A 23618-nucleotide genomic window follows, 5' to 3' on the forward strand; every position below is an offset into this window, starting at 1 on the left:
ACTAAAGCCATTAACTAAGATCCCTGCTCCTGGTGGCCAGCAGACATCTGGTACCGAGACGTGCGCCTGACTGCACATAGCCCTTCACCAACACCACATACACACTGACCTGCCCCTTCCATCTGTGCCACGGTTTCTGAGAGTCACCCGAGAGGCTGTGTCCCTGCCTACGGTCCTCAGCAAGACACTGAATCAACTCAACTCATGGCTCTTACATTGTGTGGTTTTTTTTCAGGTAGACACAGGTTATAGAAACTGGTGCTTGGGATTTTGAGAAAAGCTCTTTTTGAAATTCAAAAGTTAAAAATAAAATGAATGGTGCATTTTTTTTCTAAGAAACATTATAAATAATTTAGGGAAATATTAGAATTTCACAGCTGTTCAGGAAAAATCCTATTTCCCGAAATAACACTTTGCACAAACATTTAAGACTTTCAGATCAGCCATCAACCCCAGATTGCTCCTGGCGGGCTGGCCAAATTACAGTGTAGTCTTTTAGAAGCCAAACCCTGGAGCCGACATGGATTGAAGAAAATCCCATTGCAGGCTGAACAAAGGCCCTGGCAGAAGACTCTTAGGTCTATGAACTGGGAAAGTAAGTGAAAATGCCACCAAACCCAAAGTAGTGGAAGAAGCCAGTGTTTCCAGTGAAGGATGACAGAATATCTGTTTGCTTATTCCACTGAGATTCCTATGCATATTTAAGAAGGCTCATAGTTTAAATCCTGACTGGTCTCTAAGATTGCAAATTGTTCCTTTATTTTTCAATAGTCAGCTTTCCACGCTCATTTAGGTTTCATTTTACCTCTGTAAAATTATTGGGGAAGTAAAAAATATATAGCATAATAAATAACAAGACACCACTGGAAATGAATCAGTAGCCCTGCTGTGGACTGACTTGGGTTCCAAACCCAGAGGTCGTATACCATCTTATCTCTTCAAACATGGACAACTCAAAGCTCTACTCATCCATCCGTAAATATATGTACACATGTACACACACACAAACACAGACACAAAACATAAAAGGAAAAACAAGTTGACACAGAGTGCTGTTCCAATTATCCACCACTGCATATCAAAGCACCCCAAACTTATTGGCTTAACACGCTAATATTATTTCTCATGGTTTTGTGGGCTGTCTGGACTCAGGTGGGAAGTCCTCGGGTTGGAGTGAGACAGAGGCTAGGACGGACTCATCGTAACAGCTGAGAGCGCAGCCAGCAGCGCTGTCCGAGGGCCTGCACAGGCCCCTCCTGTGGCTTGGGCGTCTCGTGTCACGGGCTGGGTTCCTACAGGGAACTTCCCAAGAGCAAATGCTCCCAGATACTCAGATGGGAACTTCAAGAGTTCTTATGAACTAGCCTAGGAAGTATCAGAATGTTACTTCTGCCGTATTCTACTGGCCAAATAATCACTAAAGCCAACCCAGATCCATGGGAAGGGGACTCCACCCTTTCATGGGGGAGAAGCACAATCACACTGCAGCAGAGCGTGTGAGATGGGAGACATTAGTGTGGCTATTTGAGGAAAACACAATCTGCAGTAATGCAATAGGGCATCAGAAGGTAAAGGGGAGCGTGGATTAGGCTGGGAATACCATCAGATTGGACATTCCTTACCAGCTGTATGTTTTATGGAGCTTTCAAATCCTATCTGTTCTGTGCATTCTTTTAATCAATACACTAGAAGCTTCAGATAGAAATTTACTACAGCAGCAGCATGAAACCACACTTTATTCCTAAGTTAAGAATAAGAAAGTGGCAGAATAGAGAAAAAATTCTTGCTGAAATATAGTCTTACCTTTAATAAATCCAGATAAAATGTGTAAAATCCAAAAATCTAAATCAAAATGTCTTCCTATTCTTGTTTATCTTTTTTTCTTCTCTACTTATTATTTTATTTTATTTTATTGGCCACACCACATATGGGGTCTTAGTTCCCTGACCTGGGATCGAACCCATACCCCCAGCATTGGGAGCATACAGTCTTAACCACTGGACTGCCAGGGAAGTCCCTTGTTTAACTCTTTTTGATAAATCATGTTTTTGGTTACTAAATCAGCAAAAGGATAATAATTAATTGCAAGGACTATCTACTTTTATCAATAGTCCACAAACTGATGTTTTCATAGGACATTTAGCAAAAATCAATTCCAAATTGTGTGATGTCTTTGGAAGAATAATGTTTCTAAAAAGTTTCCTCTAAAACCTACATTTTATTACATTATCCATTTAAGATGTGTAGCTCTTTTCGTGAAAGTCTCGAGGTAGACTAAAAATAGGCATGATGTAAAAATTCTTAAAATGACTTTGAAAATGCAAGGGAGAGTGTATAAGCAGAGCCGGGAATTTGCTATTGGCAGCAAAGCCTTTCAAAGGAGAACTGTCCGTTATTCAAGCTGGTAAATTGTTAAATTGTTTAAGTTCACTAATCAAACAAAATGACAAAATCCATGAGAGAAACAAACATTTTTTCTGGAACTAAATTACAGATACTATCTATACAGCATCTCCTTGAGTATAAAATGTGTATAAAGGAACAGAGGTATTATCTGGATAATACAGCCTGGGTCAAATAAAAAGTATACACATAGGGCTTCCCTGGTAGCACAGTGGTTGAGAGTCCGCCTGCCGATGCAGGGAACACGGGTTCGTGCCCCGGTCCGGGAAGATCCCACATGCCGTGGAGCGGCTGGGCCCGTGAGCCATGGCTGCTGAGCCTGCACGTCTGGAGCCTGTGCTCCACAACGGGAGAGGCCACAACAGTGAGAGGCCCGCGTACCGCAAAAAAGAAAAAAGAGACTATACATGACCTCCGGCCTCATGGCATTTACATTCCAGCCCCAAACAGGAAATGATCTATGGTGTGAGACCTCCTATGGGTGAGGAAATAGATGTACTGTCAAAACATGAGAAATGTCGGTTCCCTGATTCAAATAGGGTAGAGCCAGGAGAGAGGAGCGGAGCCTTCCTGGAAGAAGTAATTTGACCAGCAGGATGAAGAGGACAGGTCCAGCTGAAAAGGAGCAGGAACAGTGTTCCAGACAAAGGGAAGAGCAGGTGCAAAAGCTCAGAGGATGGAGAGAGCAAGTTTAAAAAAAAAAAAAAAAACAAAACAGTTCTGGAAGAAGTCCTGTTTGGCTGGGCTAGGGGAGCGTAAGAGGAGAGATAGACGGGGATGTGAGTAGTTTCAATTATTTTAATTGCTTTTTACATTTCCAATGAGCAACTGGGAATCACTGAAGGGTTTAAGCAAGTAACTAATGGGAGGAGATATATCTGCATTTCAGAAAAGTCACTAGTTATAGAATGGAGAGGAGATGGAGGGGTCATGCAGAGAGATGGGGAAACCGATCCGTCCTGTATATAATGGTAGACTGTCCCACGGAAGGGTAGGGAAATGAAGAAAAGTGGTAGGATTCTGAAAATTCAGTATTTATGACATAGAGTCTAAGGATTTAGTGATTGGTTAAAGTCAGGTGGTGAAAGACAAAAGAAATCTTTTAACTATCCTTAGAATAAGGCCCAGTTTATCTAACTCTTTAAAGTCTACCATGAAGAATGTTTTATTATTTTATATAATGAAGAATGTCAATTTTTAAATGCAAGCTAGGATCTTAAAACAATTTAAGAAAATTAGTTGCTTTATTTCATAGTCAGTTTTACAGAAAAATGGTCCATTTAATTTGTTTGTAATTAGCCTACTCATAACACAAATATCTACTTTTAAGAAAAGCAGTATGTTAATGTAGCCAATTTGCCATTAAGATATTAATTTCAAAACCAGGAAAAAAACCAATTCAATCAAAAATAGACAATACTGACGAAAACTTTACAGTATTCTAACTTTCCAGTTTCCTCATTGTTCACACTTGCACCGAAAGAAAAAAATAAAATAAAATCGTGTGTAATTTAAAGGTATATTAACTAAAAACTGCCTATTGACTTTGAGGAAAACAGACTCAGGACTACTTAAAATAACGCTGCCCAGGGAAAATAAAAGGCATTAACAGCCATTAAGGCGAGTCACAAATATTAGTCTTCATGTAATGTTAAATTTTCTAGTAGCCGTGTTTAAAAAAGGAAAAAGAGCCAAGTGAAATTAATGTAAATGATACATTTTTATAGAACTCAGTATTTCCAAAATTTTATCATTTCACCATGTAGTCAACATAAAATAGGTATAAGCTATTTGCGTTCATTTTGAAGCCTGGTGTGTGTTTTACCCAGAGCACGTTTCACGGGCTGAGCATTCACGTGGAGACCATCCTGCCGGGCAGGGCAGCTCTACAGAACAGGAGAAACCTCCGGAGCTGCCCATCCTCTGCTGTCCCACTACACACCTAGCAGTCGGTCACAATGAGTAAAGGGTAAAAAAAAAAGTAAACGGTTTGTTGACACAGATGTGGCCACTGACAACGTTAAAATTAAGGGAGAGGAACTGCAACTGAAACTTAGCTGAGGTGACAGCAGTCAACAGAAGTATTAAAAATGGAAATGTATTCAAAACCCCCAGATCCCAAAATACTTTTACATCTCAAACTTCAATCCATGTAAAGTAATCCATTTAAATACAACCTGTTAAAGGTTAATTTAAATATCTCCTGGCAGCTACTTCATTTGGAAGTGGCAGCTTTTCTGGACACCAGTAGTTTCCGTAAATCCATGGCAGGGACCACAAACCAGTTTCCATCTTGATTTAATGCTGTTTTTAGTTTATAAGAAAAATGTCACTATGTAAACCACCAACATTTTGATTAAACACTACAGTTCTTATTTTGGCTGTTAAATCAATAATGCAGCTGGATTGCAAGCAGTTTACATTCCCCCCAAACTGGGCTCCGGTTCAGCTAGTATTGCACTGACATCATTTTCCAGCAAGATCTGGCTGCTTTCAGCAGCCAGTTTAGAAATATCCTTTACAAACAACCACATAACATTCAATGTTAACACATTTCAAGAAGAGGGTCTCACAAATGCCTGTGCTTAAAATAGGACAGTCAATCCCAAAATAGTCTCCCACCTACTGTGTCATTTGCTAGTATAATAAAAAAAATAAATAAATAAGGTAATCTTAACAAGAAGACAAAGGCCTTTGACGACATTATTTATCTTTGACTTCACCTGAGACTGACTTTGGAAGATTTCCTATTTTCCTCTCCAGAGTAGATTAACTAATATGTAACCAGGAGCAATGATTCTCAAATTTGTTTTGGTGGCAGGCGCTTTCTCCGAAACAGCGAGCTTCAGGTAGAACATCACAGATACTGATACACTATTTAATTACGCTATGCAAACTCGGAGTGACTTACAAGTAGAAAATAAACCCATGTTATATACATAAAACCACAGCTGCTAGCACAAAGAATAATTTTTTAAAAGGGAGCTGCACAGATCACATGTTGAGTCTTTCAGAGACCACTACTTTACAACTTGAGTATTCAGCATCAGTACCAAAAATTAAAGAAAAAATATGAAGGAAAAATGCTAAAATGTATTCAAGACCGTCCAATAATTATTATTTTACGTGAATTAGGAAAAATGTCACTATGATTCCATTTCAGCAGCTAGACACTCATCCAGCTGGCTGAACAACAGGATTCTAGAGACTACATTGGAAAATCAAAAACTCAGAACTTTTAGCTCCAGAACCTCAAACTGCTCACCTGCAGAAATTCTCTGACATTAGATCCCAGCACACGCAGGATTGTGTCATAACCAGATTCTTGACAAAAGACGAAAAACATCTTCCCAAACATTTGGAGGATTTCTCCAGCATTGAGATCTAGTTTATAGATTTGAGAGGCAACAGAAAGAAAATATATTAGAGATGGAAAATTGTTAGTGGGAGGAATGAAGACAAGTGCATAATAAAAAATGTTAAATATCCTCAATTTCTGTGCAGAGTGAACAGATCACAGGAAAAACATCTGGCCAGGAAAATACAATGAAATCTGAGAAGACAGCGTATTGACGTGTTAACAGGGTAAGTTTGTACTTAAAGCAAAGCAGTTTCTCAGTTTGCATGACAAAATTTTGAGCTTTTTTAAACTTATACTTAAGGTATAACCTACTTTTTCCAAAAAATACAGAAGGATCTTGAAAATCATCAAGAATGCACATGATAATATTGTGGTGCAAAATTATTTTTCTTTATATAAATATGCATATTTAATAACTCGGTTGCATATAGTATGTACCCTAAGACCCTGTGTTTTTCTTAATATTCAATTATTAATATTGCCTAAAATTTAAAATTTTTTAATACCAATTTTAATCACTATTTTATCCAACACATATGCAACAATTTATTTCACCAATGCCCGCTTGCTCGAAATGTAGGCTTTTCCAATTTTTCATAATGTAAGTAACTTTGAAATGAAAACACCCATAACTCTTAATGTTAATAAATCTAATCATTTCTTTAAGAAAAATTTCTAAAGGATTTGAACATTTTTTAAAAGATTTTGACTGATGACGCAAAATTATTCTCTAAAAAATCTCTTATCTTACCAACAGATTTTAAATGTGCACAATTTCCTCTTTAACTCTACCCTTGACTACACTAGATACTTTTTTTTAATTGCCAAATCTGTATAAAAATTATTTCACATTTGTGTCAGTTTTGATTACCAATGAGGCAAGATATTTTTCTTCTTATTATTAACAATTTACCATACTTTTTTTTGGTAATTCTTGTATCCTGCAAAAGGTAGCACTTGCTCTAGCTATATTTGACAAAGCCAAAAAGCATCCATCTAGTCTATCCAACCTGTAGCCTAGCTGTAAATTAAGTGCTATTAGGATGTGAGATACTACTCTGAGAACAACATTTTTCCCATGAAGTTTTTTTTTTTTTGGACTTTGCCCTCCTTGCATGAGTTTTGTCTGACGCAGACCTCAGTTTCTTGTTTCTTTTACCAATACCTAACAAAACCTGTGATTACAAAAGAGATTTGGAGATAATATTTTCTGCATTCTACACTTTTGTAATGACTGTGCTGTTGACATGGCAACATTAAATTGTTATTGCGTTATTAACTTATTACATTAAGTATCAATACTTTTTTTCCTTCCTCAACACATGGCTTTTTGTGGGGAGGGGCAGAGAGCTCCTCTCTGCTCTAAAGAGTCTGTAAAAAGAGCAGTGGGACTCAGTGTGGCCTGAGGCTAACATTACAAGTGACTGTGCCCCAGGCCGGGGCTGGGCAGCACATGTCCTATGCAGCTCACACCGCGACCTTGGGCCATGCATGCCTTTGGATGTCTATGGTGGGTTTAGCCAAAGAAGGAGAGTCACATTTAACTTACTGAGGACTTTGCTTGCGGCAGCAACCAGATCATATGTTTTAGAATCTTCGTATATTATTCGGACAAGAAACTGCCCTTCTTCATCTAACTGTGCCTCTCTTCTAGAAAACAAAAACAAGACAGACAGATAAAAGAACAGCTACAATGATCATATAAGAAATGGCTGCGTATCTGGAACAGAATTTACTTTTGGCAAATTTGGTTAAATCAGTGACAGGTACCTCAAAGTCTAGTGATTACAAAGATCTTATTTCACATCCCCCCTCCCCAGATTAAAAATGATACATTTAATTATGTTTTAACAAGATTAACATTTGTATAGCACTCTAATGCTCAATACTATACCTGATATTAAATATAATCATGAAATAACTTTTGGTTAAATTAATGGGCAGCAAATATGTGTTGAGTCTCTCTATGTGCCAGGCACAGTTAGAGGCACTAGGGATACAGCCTTTAGTAGGAGAGAGTACCAACCTCTTGGAACAAATGTATTCTAGGCATAGAACTAAGATGTAACTAAGATATACACACACACACACACACACACACACACACACACACACACACATATAATAATGGCAAGTAGTCTGGAGAAAAATAAAGCTGGGCAAGGGGGTAAGGGACTCAAGTACGACAACCGGAAGCATCACTGAGAAGCTGGCCATGCACTCAAGTGCGAAGCATCTCTGCAGGGAGCCCTTAGCAGCCTGGGGGAAGAGTAGGTGAAAGCGCTGGCGGGGGCAGCCCAGGGCCTTGGAGGAGCAGCAGGAGCTTCAGTGAGGGGACGGATCCTGGGGCTGCACTGAGCGTGGATGGAAGGCATATAGGACGGAGCAAGGTCATAGCAAGAATAAAGCAACATCAGAGCAAGGACAAAGAGAGGTCACAGCAAAGTCATAGCAAGGACAGAGCAAAGTCATAGCAAGGACATAGCAAGGACAGAGCAATGTCATAGCAAGGTCAGAGCAAAGACAGAAAGGTCATAGCAAGGACAAAGCAAGGCCACAGCAAGGAGACCAGGTTAGAGCCCACCGGGACATTCAGGCGAGAAAGGCCCGTGACCTGAGTCAGGGTGAAAGCAGGGGAGGGAGGGAAGTGGCCCAGATCCCGGTGTACATGAAGGTTCCACATGGCTCGCTGATGAAATGGACGCAGGATGTGAGAGAAGGGAAGGACACAAGGATGACACTGAGGTTTTGGCTGGAGCAGCTGGAAGGATGCTGTCGCCAGAGGCTGAACTGAGACAGCCGGTTGGCTGTGGACCAAGGGGTAAGGCCCAGAGCTCTGTATTAAACACGTGAAGTTTGAGGTGCCCGGTGGACAGGTAACATCTTCCAACACATCCTCAGCGTATTAAGTGCAGTAACTCAAAATACACGCAGGATTAGTGACAGGAAATCATAGTTATCAGTTAAATAGTTGTCATGGTTATATATTCATTTTGATGGGATTTAGCTTGTTTTTCTCAAACTAGTGTCTAAACGGGAGGAGAAATCCATTGTTCAAAACACTGCCTGCCCTGAAAGAGCACAGCAGAGGTTCCAGACACCTTGTCCACGTGAGATGCACAAAAACAGGCAGCTCAGGGAGAACATAACTGGGTGAAGTTTCACCACAGCTCACTGGGTGAGCTCTCACCACATGAGAGCTCCTCATGGCCTGGCAGCCTCCTGCCTTCTCTCCCTCGGAAGTGGGGCTGTCACAGTGGCTGCCCGTGGCTGTGACACCAGTGTCTGCTCCAAATGGTAGCACAGCTTGGGCCCGGGGAGGATGGACATTTCTTCAAACACCGCTGTGCTCTTCAGAGCAGTCCATTTATTTGCCTGCAGTTACACGTAACAGTGCACGTGGGGGGAAAGGCATGATTTTGGTGGGCACGAGGACGTGAATTTCAGAGCCCAGGATTTCCTAGTTGAATGAACTTGGACAAATCACATAAAGCATGTGAGCATTAAAACCCCTCTCTCTTGGGGGACAGAAGGATTGGGAGTTTGGGATTAGCAGGCGTAAACTATTATATACAGAATGAATAAACAACAAGGTCCTACTGTAGAGCGCAGGGAACTATATTCAATATCCTGTGATAAACCATAATGGAAAAGAATATGAAAAAGAACGTATATATGTGTATAACTGAATCTCTTTGCTGTAGAGCAGAAATTAACATTGTAAATCAACTATACTTCAATAAAATTTTTTTTAAAACCCTCTCTTCTAAAATGGGAGCAATAATATAACCCACCTTCCACAGCTGTAGTGAGATGAAGAGTGCAAAAGTGTGTTCTAAGCTGCTGAAGCATTTTATGTATATAACTGATATATATAACTGATGACCGCAGTGCTTGCCATGTCTATATATTCAAAAAAATCAAAGAGCTACATACAAGCTGTGAAACTCTCCCTTTGGCTGAACATACGCTGCTGTTAAATGAAAGGAACACATCTTCAAAACTTCAAGTCTTTTTAATACCAAAAGTCAGTGAAATATCCCCAAATTATGAAAATAGAATGTAAAAACACTTACTTACCTTTTGATAAATGCTATTGTGTAACTTACACATTCTAATTTCTAACTGTATAAAAATATAAAGTATATGAAATGAAAAACTTAAAACAATCCTCCACTATCCTGAGACAACCACCGCTGGTATTATATTCAGGTTCCTTATGCTTGAAAATAATTGCGTATATAACACACACCAGATCATAATGCTTTAAAACCTCCTTTAGTGACTTAACTGTTTGATGGACATCTTTTCATGTCAATAAATATACCTTTCTATACCTTGACTACATAAAATTGCATTGGTTAGGCACACTGAAGTTTTAGTAGATATTAAAGTCCTTTTATTTTTTCATAAGTCCAAACAAAATGTTGTGATGAATATCCTTGTAGCATTATTTATACTTCTATGTAAAAATTCTAGATTTAGAATTAAATTAAATTCTAATTTATTCTAGAATAAATTCCTAGAAAAGAAATTGCTGATTTGCAGGATATGGAGAGTCTAATTTTTCTCATTTTGTCACTAACATTTTATTATGAAACAGCACTGGTCTACAGATTGGAATTTTGAAGCCTCTGATTTAGGGCATTCTAATAAAATATAAATAAAATTTAATTAAATATATAATAAAGGACAAATTAACTCATGCTCTCACTATGCCCTATTCTTTTTCTTCCAACTGAGATAAATCGAATGACGTAAGTTTTTGTAATGAACTCAGTTTCTCAGAAACAGTCACCAATTCAAAACCGTTAAACAGAATACAAAGTTCTTCTGCACAAAATAGAGAAAGGGCCATTTCCCTAGAAATCCCCTAACCATGAGTCAATGCATTCCCTCTTTTCTTTCTTCTGCTTTAATAAAATAAGTGCCCGTATCTTTTAAGCTTTACTTCCTGGAATAATCAAGCTCAACATGCTCCCAGGAGGGAGGCTGAGATATAAATTAAACAGCAGTACATGAAAGGAAATAATCGTCTTCTCAAAAATCTCACACTGAATTCCAATAAATTATTCAAAGTGCTTAGAATTCCTTATTTACATTTGTCTTAGAAATCTTTGGGAACTCTGGGTCGCCCTTTGGGTCCTTTTCCCCATGGGGAACGAGTCTTGCCACAAATAACTGAACACCTATTATGCTCCAAGCCCTTTTTGAGCACTTTTAATATATGAATGAACAAAACAGATGAAGATTCCTGCCTTCAAAGAGCTTTACATTTTAGCAGATGGAAACAAACAACAAGCATGTATCATTATATTCATGTATTACCATAGTTATATATTATTATGTTTACATAATATATATGCACATTTTATAATTTATTACGAGGTGATAAATGCTACAAAAGAAAGGAGAGCAGGATAAACGGGTGAGGGGAGGGCAGAGGAGGAGGGGCAGGATGCAAGGTCAAGCAGTGACCACAAGAGGCTTCCTGAAGCTACCTCTCAGCAAAGGGTCCAGAGGCCACACTTTGTCTGGGACCTCGTCTCTCTGGACCCAACGCACGTCTTTCTGCAGCCCATTCTTCAGATTCTTCCCTTTTCGGGGTAAAAGCTAATTGGAGATATTGCAAACACTTTACTGACAACTGGTCTGCTCCGTTACACTGAACAGGAGAATTTACAGAGCCAAAGCAGCCATACCCAAAAAATTGATTTCTGGCAATACGGCCATTGAAGTCAGTAGACTTTTGAGTGAATGTCTCTTAATTCTCAACACTGCTCTTCTTCTAACTTTGAGGTAAACTTAGGTTCGTTCAGACTCTTTGCTGTCAAATGTTTTGGCCTCCAGAGAGCACAGACGTGATAACAATAATCTCTCAGTTGTACCTGTTCTTTGAGGGAAGAAAATGTCTTTTCACCAGCTACCTGAAATCACAGAGGGTGACCCACAAATGAAAGAAAGCTTGGGAAGTAAGCTACTATTCGGATTACATAAACACCATACATAATTCAGGTAACATCACCTTATACTTCTCTACCCCTCACTTTGTCATCCCATAACTTTCAAGGGTTTTTTTCTCCTTAAAAGCAAAGTAAAGGGTGACTCAAATATACACATACAACATTTCTAACAATATTTGATTTATTTTCTTGATATGTAGAATTCCTTTTGTGCTTAAATTATCCAAATTCAGCCATGCACCTTGACCAAATTTTCTAGACTCATTCATTATTCAGAATATATTTTTGGGCAGCAATTTTGTTTAGAATGTTGCATTACACAAGACAATTATATAATTCCCCGTTATTTAAATGGCATGCGGTTTACATGTGAGGAAAACACAGGCTTCTCTGAGAAACATGATTGAAAATTTTCCCCAAAATGAAACACTTTGGACATGTTTTTTTTTTTTTTCCCAATAATTTTTAGCTGACAAAAAAGACCATATCAAGCCATAGGCGAACTGGATTAAGATGAATTCCACGCTGTTCATCTATCAAATGGCAACTGATGAGACACTACCATCAAATATCCTGGTGTGTGTGATTACACTCTGTTGTTTCCCACTACGACTGTAACAATCCCCCGGATAAACCCAGACGACTACAGTCTCCCACTGTTTCCAAATAGTGTGACTGGCCGTACTTTGTGTTATCTTTCCCTGTACACTTAATAACTGTGTTTGGGGGTTAAGCATTAGATCTTTCTACTTGGTGCATTACTCCCTGAAAGAGGTCAGCAGACAGTAATAAATATTTAGAGAAGGTTCAGTTTTAAGTTTGCCTAGGTGAGGTGGGGTGAGATGAAAAGGCACTTTCTTTGACCACCACGTAAACCCAGATGGAAAGAAGCTCAAGTGGTTTCATCCCAGGTCACAGTCATCCCTTGCACATGCCGGAGAGGAAGGACCCCACACACACCGCCCTCAGGATGCGCGCGCTCACCTATCACAGGCAGAACCGCGCCACCTGGGGCCGTGCTGGTGGCATAAGAATCTAGGGGGAAGGCCTCCCACATTCAATGTCCCGAACGTCTAACTGACAGTAGTCAGTAGCTGAAGACGACAAAGGCGGGGAAACGGCGAGAGCGGAAGAAGCGGGGACGGCGTGGGGAGAGGTTTCCACTCAGCATCCAAACAATTAAACTAAAGTTGCACTTAGTGTGTTGATTAGCTGATAGAATTTATTACTTTGGAGAGCCAAACCCAAACAAATTCCACCTCTCCCAAGAGCTTTAAAAATAAAGTTCTAACTTTCACCTGGAAATAAAACAAGAAATAACTCTATTCTATATATTTGTAGCCATAAGAAGTATTTGAAAACTGAGTCTGTATACGTGAAAAAAAGGTTCCCAGTAGCAGTTCATTTCCTACTTACTTTTAGAGATGGCTATTCGTCGGAATTTAAACTGATCATTTATTTACACAAATTACCTTTCTCCAAAAGGGTCACAGCTATTTTTATTATGGTGGGGTTTGATGGTTTTGTTTTTTTAATCACTGGTGCCTAACCCAGATGCCTGGATTAGAGCACGCACTCTGTGAATGTGTGCATGTTTGAAAAGAAGTGAATGAATGAATGAAATACATTTCCCTCCACGTGTTGCCAAACTCCCTACCAAAAATCAAACAATCACACGTTACCGGCAGAAGTTCAGAGTTTGTTTTCAAACTTGGGAATTTTTTTATTATTTAAAGTTGTCAGAAATATCCAAGCAGCATTTCTCATAACTCCATACCTAAGGAGATATTCCTTATCTTCAAAATGTGAATGTACAAAACTGAATTCATATTCTGACACTGAGCTCCTGCTATTATACACCTTTCAAGGAAGTTTAGGATACTACAGAGACTGCTGGCTAGTAGGTAAAGAAGCTTCCCAGCGAGGTATGAAAACGGGAATTCTTAGATGGGATGGGCTGAATACAGGAGTCTCAAAATAAGGTCTGGTCTCAGGCAGAAAAGATCAACACACATCAAACGATCAACCTGACCAACGACAGCTCCCAGGGGTGCTGATCCTATAAAAACCATTATCCCAGCACATGCTGTATTAAAGACAGTACGCAGATATCGTCGTGACGATAAATCCTAGGATGGTCCATTTTAGTGAGAGGTAAGGACGTTCAAGGCTGGGTTGTGTCCACCTGGTATTAAAATTAAAACCTCCCACCATAAAACAAGGCAATTACGATGTATGACACCTAAAAATTAAAATTTTACATTCCTTTATTTGGAGTGGCTGTGAAGTATTAACTACCTCTCAATTTTCAACAGCACAATCCGACGATTCCCAAAAAGTCTGAATCCCCAAAGGAGAGGCTAGTTTAGGGGGTTTGGAGGAGAGAGGCCTCCTGCTCGGACCCCCTTCCAGTTGGTGAAGGTCAGTCCTCTCAAGCCAGTGTCTTCACTCATCCAAGCCCTATAAATGGTGACAGTCACGTTCTCACAAGTGACACGGATTTAGGCAAAGTACCACTCTGGATACATAATGGTATTTTTTTTTCTGACTGTGTCCAGCTTGCCATGAGACAGCCTCATAAGTAAACGGCCCCAGTTCTGGAAACACAATCACTAACATTTCAAAGGAGCACTCGGCAGCAGCTTCATCAAACAAATGAGTCCCTCAGCCCTGTGTGTCCTTTACCCTGAACTCGGCTCACGAGCACAGCGGCCCAGGGTGCTTCCAAAACGACATAAACTGCTCAGAATTTCTGAGGCTCTGATTTTCTTTAGTAGAGGTCCTGTTCCTGAATAAAATCACCTGTAAAAATATAACAGCCACAAGCACCTGGCAAGAGCGTGAAAAGTACAGGAAAACAAAAACAAAGATGGTAGCAGTAACACACATATATGTTGCCCATTTCCATGCTAAATGGTCTTTGGAAAATCGGAAAGGAGAAGCTCGTGAAGTCCTTGTTTGGGGAAAAGCACATAATAGGATCATTACAAGCCTATCTGGGTCCAAATCTCTGCTCTGATGATTAACAAATGAGTGGCTTGAGGCAGGCGTTTAAAGTCCTGAAGACTCAGTTCCCTTATTTATGAAAGAAGAATAATGAACACATCTATCTTCTATGGTGGATGTGAGGATTAGGTGAGTTAACAAGTACAAAGCTTTCAGGACCACTACCGCGGAACCTATGGTAAGTGTCCAACATGTATGAGCTGTTACGTTCAGCACTGAAGGTCCTGGTGAGCATTCTCATCTGGTTTTTAAATTTAATTTCAGCATCACAAACGTCTACTTACAGTCTATGATACTGACCTTAAACAGCACCTTTGAGACACTTGCTAAAGGACTCAATCTTGCCCTGAATCCAACCCAGTAAGTGTCTTGGGGTTTATGAAATTGGTAATCCAACAGCAGTGTTCTTAATCCTTTTATTATATCCACGTGTGAACGCTGACCCTCCCAAAAAGAGACGTTATAATTTACTGATACATCTTCTGCCTTTGTTAATATCAGAAATGCCCATTTCAACGGAGCTTATATTTTATTAAATAGTAGTTGAAGATGTCACCGTTCTGACATAATAAATCCCAGTTACAGAAAAAAAAAATTAAGTGTGATGAATATACACGTGCTCTATTCTCTGGAAATTAAAAAATGAAAGATAATTCATATACATATTATAGATAGATACAGAGAGAAAGAAGGTTTCTGCTAGTTATAGATGCTAGACTTTAGTGAGATAAGACAGCTGTTCATCAAATAATACTACAAATAAGTAATTATAAACTTGTGCATGTGCTATGAAGGAAAAGAAAAGTACAGCTGTGGAGGTGAAAGAAGTCTTCCCTTAAGAAGTAAGATTTGGGGCTTCCCTGGTGGCGCAGTGGTTGAGAGTCCGCCTGCCGATGCAGGGGACACGGGTTCGTGCCCCGATCCCGGAAGATCCCACATGCCGCGGAGCGGCTGGGCCCGCGAGCCATGGCCGCGGAGCCTGTGTGTCCGGAGCCTGTGCTCCGCAACGGGAGAGGCCACAGCAGTGAGAGGCCCGCGTACAGCAAAAAAAAAAAAAAAAAAAAAAAAAAAAAAGAAGTAAGATTTGTCTTGCCATCTCAAAGCTGGAAGTATTTCCATTTGCAGGACGGAGTGGGGCGTGCGGAGAGAAACCCTACTGAGCACAGGTGTCCTCCCTCTTGGGCGGGAAAGGCCAGCCTGGCTGAGGAACTGACCCCCGGCCCATGAGGGTGCTGAGAGTAAGTGGGCCGTGTGGACTGAAAGGTCCCACGTTTGGGTGATCTGAAGACTGACCACAAAGACTTTCAATAGAGGAACAAATCATTCTGCAATTTACAAGCATATCTAATCCATACATCATACACCTTAAACTTACACAATGTTATGGGCCAATTACATCTCAATAAAGCTGGAAAAAAACTGAGGTAGAAAAGGCCTTTCTTATTTCAAATGGGTATTGTGGCACTCATGAAATTAGAGAGGAAAGGACTTTGGAAATTTTAAACAGCTTTATAATAAAAAGTACTGTTAATATTTTAAAACCCACTTGAGCAAGAACATAGGAAGGTATAGAAATTTAATTATATCGCCTCAGGAATAGGAAAATCTGATTAAAACGTGGCAAAATGTGGCCCACTATTTGGTTTTAATTTGTTTTGACAAAATGAATATTAAGAGCATATGGAAGCAACCTAAGTGTCCATTAACAGAGGAACGGATAAAGAAGATATGGTAGATATACACAATGGAATATTACTCAGCCATGAAAAAGAATGGAATAATGCCATTTGCAACAACATGGATGGACCTGGCGGGTATTATGCTTAGTGAAATAATTCACTACAGAAAATGAAAGACAAATACAGTATGTTATCACTTATATATGGGATCTAAAAAATGAAACAAACTAATTAATGATTTTTAAAAAGAGCATATGCTGCATCTTCAAATAACAGCACGCTTAGAGGGATGTGGCATGTGGATTCAACGGATTACTCTTATGCAGGCGGAGCTGGGGAAGGGACAAGCTGAAAAACTCTGGCTCTAGAGTGAAAATCGTTAACAGCTACCATTTATTAAAGTTATTTATCGAGAACTGTGTTGAGCAGTTTACAGGCATCATTCAACATATGACAACCCTATGAAGTAGTTATTATCTGTTTCCTTATAGCGTTGAGTCTTGGAAAGTTTAGGCAACTGGGAAAGTCGTATAACTAGCTTACAGCCACGCATTTGCTTATATGAACTATAATGATTAATTCGTGAGTAGCAAATTCAAGTAGATGCATTAATTTCAAAACTGGAAGATCAGAATATGCTATCCAACAGCCAAATGCTTCCATGTTTGAGTTACAGGCAGAAAAATCAAGATATAATAAGATTAGAAATATCCTGATATCTCTAGACTCTATTTGAAAGCAAGGATTATGTCAAACATTTTTCCATCCTCAATGCCCGAACACTAGACTGTGCTCCTTAAAAATAAGCTTAACTAGAGAATGAAAGCAGGTCTGAGTCACTGAATGAAGAAGTACGCTGCCCTGCTATAGATAAATCTCACAACACATACCAAACATGTCTGAGTTCTTTACACAGGGAAGTAATCATCTTCCTGGCGGCCTTCTAAAGGAACATACTCCAATATTTATCAACTAACAGTGTCATTACTTCACTTCCAAATCACACACCAAGATTTTGGACCCAGTAATTTGATGCAATGTTAGCGCAGCCAGGGCCGATGGCAGGGTGACAGACATGGTCATTAAATCAAGTATTTAGGTGCTTTTCTAATATGTATATCCTGACTTGATGTTTTTCCTGAAATGGCGATTGAGATTTCTCATCCCTTAGGACCCACGGCTTCCAGAAAGGGCCATCTCAAAACTGAAAGGACGCCAACAAAATAAGATCTGAGGTAGATTCAGAGGTCTCTTTGACTTTTTTTACATATATTTATGATCTAGATCAGAGGGGCAAACTACAGTCTCTGGGTCGAATCTCAGCCAACACTGATTTCTGCTCTTTGGGGATCTAAGAACGGCTTTTACACTTTTTAAGTGGTTACACTTCAATGGTTATACAGGTACGCATAATATTATCACTATTGACTCGTGGCCTGCAGCACCTAAAATATATACTATTCTGCCCTTGAAGGGAAAGTTTGCTGACCCTCAGTCTTGACAATTTTTCATTTTCTTACAAAGAGGAATTTAAAACTGTTGTGAAATGGTTATATTGTTGGTAATAGTGTAAGTGGATACGGAGTTTACAATGAAGCATTTCTGGCTCTAACCCACTTAGAATTTTCTGTCTGGAATCTGTTACTTAGGATTTTACTTGTCCTTAAATGTCTGGCACACTTTCTGAAGAAGGATGGATGGCCACTTCCTCCTAAACCAAAAAAGTATTATATGAAATTTTATAAACATCAATTTAGACAGTTTCTCACAGAGCAAAAAGGAAGCTAGAGGAGTCTGGAATTTACTGAGATAAAAAAGTTTTTTTTTCATTTATTCAGTTTCCATAAAAAGGTAAACCTGAAAGTATCTTGGACCAGTGACTGCAGCAACCCTCCCTGGAGCAGATGGTGAGGTCAGAGGAGGACTCAGAATCTCCCAGGGAGCATTTTAAACTTAAACCCTGCCAACCTCTCCTGTCCTGCCCCCAGGCAGTGAGAATCTCTGTGGATCTAAGTAAATACTCTTCCAGGGAGCACACAGGGATCCCTCAGGGGTCCTGACAGTGAGCTGTTCTAAGTTCCTCCATGCAGAAAGCTCAGCAAGGTTCTCTCGTCCAGATACTAAACCATATCCAAGACAAGATGGGCTCCACCAAGAGGGATGCTGAGACAAGAGAGAATCAAACTCAACACCTGGATTGCCAACACCAGTATAACTAATAGCATTTCTCTTGCAGGGGCACACAATCCTTGAGGTCATTCTGTAGGAAAAAGATACATATGATTTGCTTCACTTTACCAGAAAAAAAAATGTTTTGTACAATTTAAATTATTAGCACTTAAACAGATGAAGGATACTGCTTGATGCTACTTAAACATAAATTCATGAGTTAGACGATAGTGATGTTTAATTAAAAATTAATACTTTTTTTAAAGGAAAATGAAACAACATTCTTAACGTGATTTGGTAGAGTTAAGTTCTCACATCGAGGGGATTTGTAAATTTTTAGATATTTTTGACCTTCTCTGTGGAAAATACGGCCAACATAAACAAATCATTCGATACTTTAATGTTTAAATTTCCGACACATTTCCCTATGAGGTATTATTTTTCATTTCTGTATTTGACAGTGATTGAAACTGACAATGGGTAAGACACACGTTCTAAGCCAATAAACATACATAAGACTGTTTCACCACAACAGCCATCCTGTGCTCTCAAAATTCTAAACATATTCATTGCCATCGCACATCCACCAGGAAATTTGGGGATTTCTAGCTTACGGATGAGACATTACCACGTGGGAGATACATATGGTGTTTTCATACATTCACAGAGAAAGCGGCTTAAAAACAATCCTACACTGAGGTTACACTGTTTAACATCTTACTCTTGATGCCTGCCTTCTCTATAACTCTGTCTACCAAGAAACATAAAAATTATGAAGGTATTAATAAGGTGGATAGAAAGTTCAAATCCCAAAGTAAGCTTTAGTGCCTAGATTCTCATTTGATTGAACCACGTAACTCTCAAATCCCCACTTCTCTTTATAGTAAGTAGATGTGCTCCGTGGGCAACATAAGTGGCTTATGGAACCTGAAACAATGCTCAAGGGTACAGACCCGAGGGGAGGAAAAGTTGCATTCTACTGCTTAATATTTAATCCTGGGCATTTCCACGGGAACAGATCTGTAGAAGAAATCACTATCACGGAACTGCATGATAGAGCCTGTTGGCATTCACTGCCACTAACTGTAATACATTTAGGAGCAAACAGCATAAAGCATCACCTGCTTGACGTAACAGAAGGAAATCCGTGAGCACAGGCAATGAGAGTGAATAACAGCAAGGTGTTCTCTGCCCACCGGGGAAAACACCCTCTCTCCCTCTGGTTGCCTGTGGCAGTCGCACTGCTGTCCCAGGCTGCAAATCCAGATAGTACTGGGTGTCGGTGTGGCGACTTGGCTGCGGTCATCCATACACGTTACACGCAAATTTCACCAGAGTGAGAGGAAAAAAAGGAGAGAGCGCTGCTGGACTGCAACGCTCAGGGGTCCACAGGGACGATGCCCCGGTCGCTGCAGCAGGTCTAAACTCCCAGTGGCTGCGGTATTTCCGCGCACGTGCAGAGCACTGGGCTCACAGCTCTGGACAGAAACTAGGGTGCCCTCCTACCGCGGACAGACTTCACCACAGCAGAAACCAGACGTAAAAGACGGGGGGGACGGGAGGGGCGGGGGGCGGGAGAGGTGTCCCTTCGTTTCAGGGGGAAAAACGCGCTCCGCTCACAGCTGCTCAGAAGGGAGTGTCCGCAGCCCGGAAGGGCGTCCCTGCCGCGCGTGCCTGCAAGGTGTGCAAAGGGCCCGCGAGACGGTCTCGGTCCGCTTGAGAGGTCCCGCCGTCCCCGGGGCCCCTCCGCGTGGGAGCCGCCGGGGCGGGGGCAGCGCGTTCCCACGCCCGCCGGGGCGGAGGCCGCGCGACCCCGGGCTCCTTCCCGCCCGCCCCTCCCGGCCGGCTCCGAGCGTGGGAGCGCGGCGGCCCCGGGCAGGAAGCGGGGTGGTGGGCGCGCACTTACTTGATGTCCTCCCACACCTCCGGGCCGTAGTTGCGGATCACCAGCAGCTCCAGCGCGTGATTCACGAACCCGTACTGCGGGGCCAGGGAGAGCCGAGCGTCAGGGACCGGCTGCGGGGCAAGGCGCCTGGGGGCCCGGCGGCCGCCGCCGCACCCGCGCCCGCTACCCCGCCCCCAGCTTCTGCCTCCTCCGCGGCCGCTCGGCCGGGGGGCGCGGGAGCGGGGGAGAGGCGGCCCTGGCGCCGGTCGCGCGCAGAGCCCTTCGGTCACCGTGGTCCCCACCCCCAGGCCGCCGAGACGGGTTGGGCCTCCGGAGGGGACGCGAGCCCGCCCCCTCCCCGGCCGCCGGCCGCCTGAGACGGGCGCCCCCCGCCTCGGCCGAGCGCCCCCTGCCCGAGCTCCGGAGGCCGCGCGCGGTGCGGACTCCGGGAAGCCGGGCACCGGCCGCCCCCGCCGCGACCCCGGCCGTTCCGGTCTGCCGGCTCCGGACGACAGCGAGCCGCCAGGCTGCCCCGGGCCCCCGCGCGTCCGCGGCGCTCGGCCGGTCCCCTCGGCGGCCAGGCCCCACCGGCCGGCGGGACGCGCAGCCCGGCGCCGAGAGCACTCACCATGATGTCCGCGCCCGCTCGGCCGAGCGACCCAGGCGGCGGCGCCCGGCCCGGCGCGGCCCGATGCCCCCCCGCGCAGCGCCCGCGCGCCGAGCCCCCGGCTGCCGCCGCCCCCCGCCTCCCGACCAATCCGCGGCCGCGCAGCGCAGGGAATTCGGTGGCTGCGGTGCTGCCCCGCCCGCTGACGAGCTTTCGTTTGAGGCCGCGGCAGGGACGGCGGAGCAGCCGCAGCGGCTCCGCGCACCAATTCTGGGGCGGGGAGATGCAGCTGCTGCGTCCTCCCATCAAACGTATTCTTATGCAGAGGTTTGCCCCGGGGGGGAGCACCGACTAATAAGGAGGGGTGTGTGTGGGTGTGGGTGTGTGCGTGTGCGTGTGTGTGCAGACTAAGGAGGGTGAGCGTGTGTGTGCAGACTAAGGAGGGTGTGCGAGTGCGTGTGCAGACTGAGGGGTGTGTGTGTGCGTGTGCGTGCGTGTGTGTGGGCAGACTAAGGAGGGTGTGCGTATGCAGACTAAGGGTGTGTGTGTGTGCAGACCAAGGAGGGTGTGTGTGTGTGTGTGTGTGTGTTTGTGTCTATCTTGTAACGCACACCCCTTGAAAGGAATACGCCCTCGTGGTCAGCATCCTTCTGTTTAGTATAGTGCTGCAGATAAACATTTCCTCTGTGGCTTGTTCCCTCAACATCGTTTATGGCAAACTGAAAGCTCATAAGACTGCGCTCATCACGTTCCACTTTTCGTCAATGAGACTAGTTGAGAGAGCCAAAATTTTCAGTAACATAGTTTGGATGAGCATCGTGTCAACCAGATCTGCCCGTTACTCAACTGCCCTGCCAAGTCCAGGGGGCGCTGGACTCCATCCGGGTGGGACACCTGACCCCGCACCACAGCCAGGAGCCACGACTCCAGGGAGTCCGTAGCTGGCCACAATTTGGCCTCTGTTGCTCTTTCTCCGAGGGAACTGCTGAACTGGAAAAGGCCGGGTACCAAACGAGCAGACTTTTAATTAATCTACTTCCGGTCTCCGTTCTACCAGGCACTTAGGTTAGTTACTGCCCCGAGCTCCACCGCGGGGAGAAGATGACCGAGCAGGAACTGTCTGCTGGTTAACACTCTGTGCCCGAGGTGCATGGACACGGTTGACTTGTGTTAGGTCAAGAGTGAGGAAGGAAATACAAGCCGTGCTTCCAGGCACCAGCCTCAGTGGAGCCAAGAATCCAGGATGAGATTCTATGATGAGAATAGAGAAAAATGTCAAAGCAATAAAAATTGTACTGGCTTCTGTACCCAGAGACGGATGTTGAAACGTAATTGATACAGAAATGCTATATAGCAGACAAATAAGACAACAACCTATAAAAGTACTAATTTCTATCACTAATGGTGGATTTTTTAATAAGTTAGAGGCTTTCATACCTTATATAATTATTAAAATATTAAACTGTTATTTAATATTAACTACAAATTTTTAACCATTAAAATAGCCCATTACTCTATGCAATCATAAAAAAGCTAGATACATAATGATACAGAAAGATGCATTGTTGAATAAACACATGGCACATGTATGTAATCACCTTCAATTTTTTTATATATAAAATCATTGTATAGAGTAAGGTGCTATTTGGATAATAAGAACACACACATTGCTATAAACATAACCTTCTGGGAAGATGCCTAGGAAAGCTTTGAGGTGACTATTGTCTGTAATTAGAACTAGTGGCTGAAGGAACCAAGATTTTTACTTTTTGTATCATGACCTTCTGTACCTTTTTATTTTTTTCTATGCAGATATAATATTTTATTTAAAAAAATTTTTGGAGTATAGTTGATTTACAGTGTTTTGTTAGTTTCAGGTGTACAGCAAAGGGAATCAGTTATACATATACATATATCCACTCTTTTTTAGATTCTTTTCCCATACAGGCCATTACAGGGTATTGAGTAGAGCTCCCTGTGCTATACAGTAGGTTCTTATTAGTTATCTGTTTTATATATAGTAGTGTGTATATGTCAATCCCAATCTCCCAATTTATCCCTCCCCTTCCCTTACCCCCGGTACCCATAAGTTTATTTTCTACATCTGTAACTCTCTTTATGTTTCGTAGATAAGTTCATTAGTACCCTTTTTTTATATTCCACATATAAGCGATATCATATGGTATTTGTCTTTCTCTGTCTGACTTACTTCACTCAGTATGACAATCTCTAGGTCCATCCATGTTGCTGCAAATGGCATTATTTCATTCTTTTTTATGGCTGGGTAATATTCCATTGTATATATGTACCACATCTTCTTTATCCATTCCTCTGCTGATGGACATTTAGGTTGCTTCCATGTCCTGGCTATGGTCAATAGTGCTGCAGTGAACATTGGGGTGCATGTGTCTTTTTGAATTATGAGAAAAGACAGTCTCTTCAATAGTGGTGCTGGGAAAACTGGACAGCTAATGTAAAAGAATGAAATTAGAACACTCCCTAACACCATACACAAAAATAAACCCAAAATGGATTAACGACCTAA

The 23618-nt window shown here is 42.1% G+C and overlaps 1 protein-coding gene across 1 annotated transcript in view; it reads right to left on the reverse strand.

Moving 5' to 3' along the window:
* GUCY1B1 (guanylate cyclase 1 soluble subunit beta 1) overlaps window positions 1–21325 on the reverse strand; it is a 47758-nt gene extending 26433 nt beyond the window's left edge. Inside the window, exons 1-4 of the mRNA XM_082638047.1 lie at window positions 21095–21325; window positions 20488–20561; window positions 7314–7414; window positions 5669–5787 (exon numbers count right to left, since the gene is read on the reverse strand). Coding sequence (XP_082494173.1) covers window positions 5669–5787; window positions 7314–7414; window positions 20488–20561; window positions 21095–21097 — 297 coding nt within the window. The 5' untranslated portion in view covers window positions 21098–21325. The remainder of the gene's footprint in view (window positions 1–5668; window positions 5788–7313; window positions 7415–20487; window positions 20562–21094) is intronic.
* Window positions 21326–23618: the final 2293 nt, after the last annotated feature.

This window comes from Mesoplodon mirus, assembly GCF_964341445.2.
Source record: "Mesoplodon mirus genome assembly, chromosome: 2".
Classification (NCBI taxonomy): domain Eukaryota; kingdom Metazoa; phylum Chordata; class Mammalia; order Artiodactyla; family Ziphiidae; genus Mesoplodon; species Mesoplodon mirus.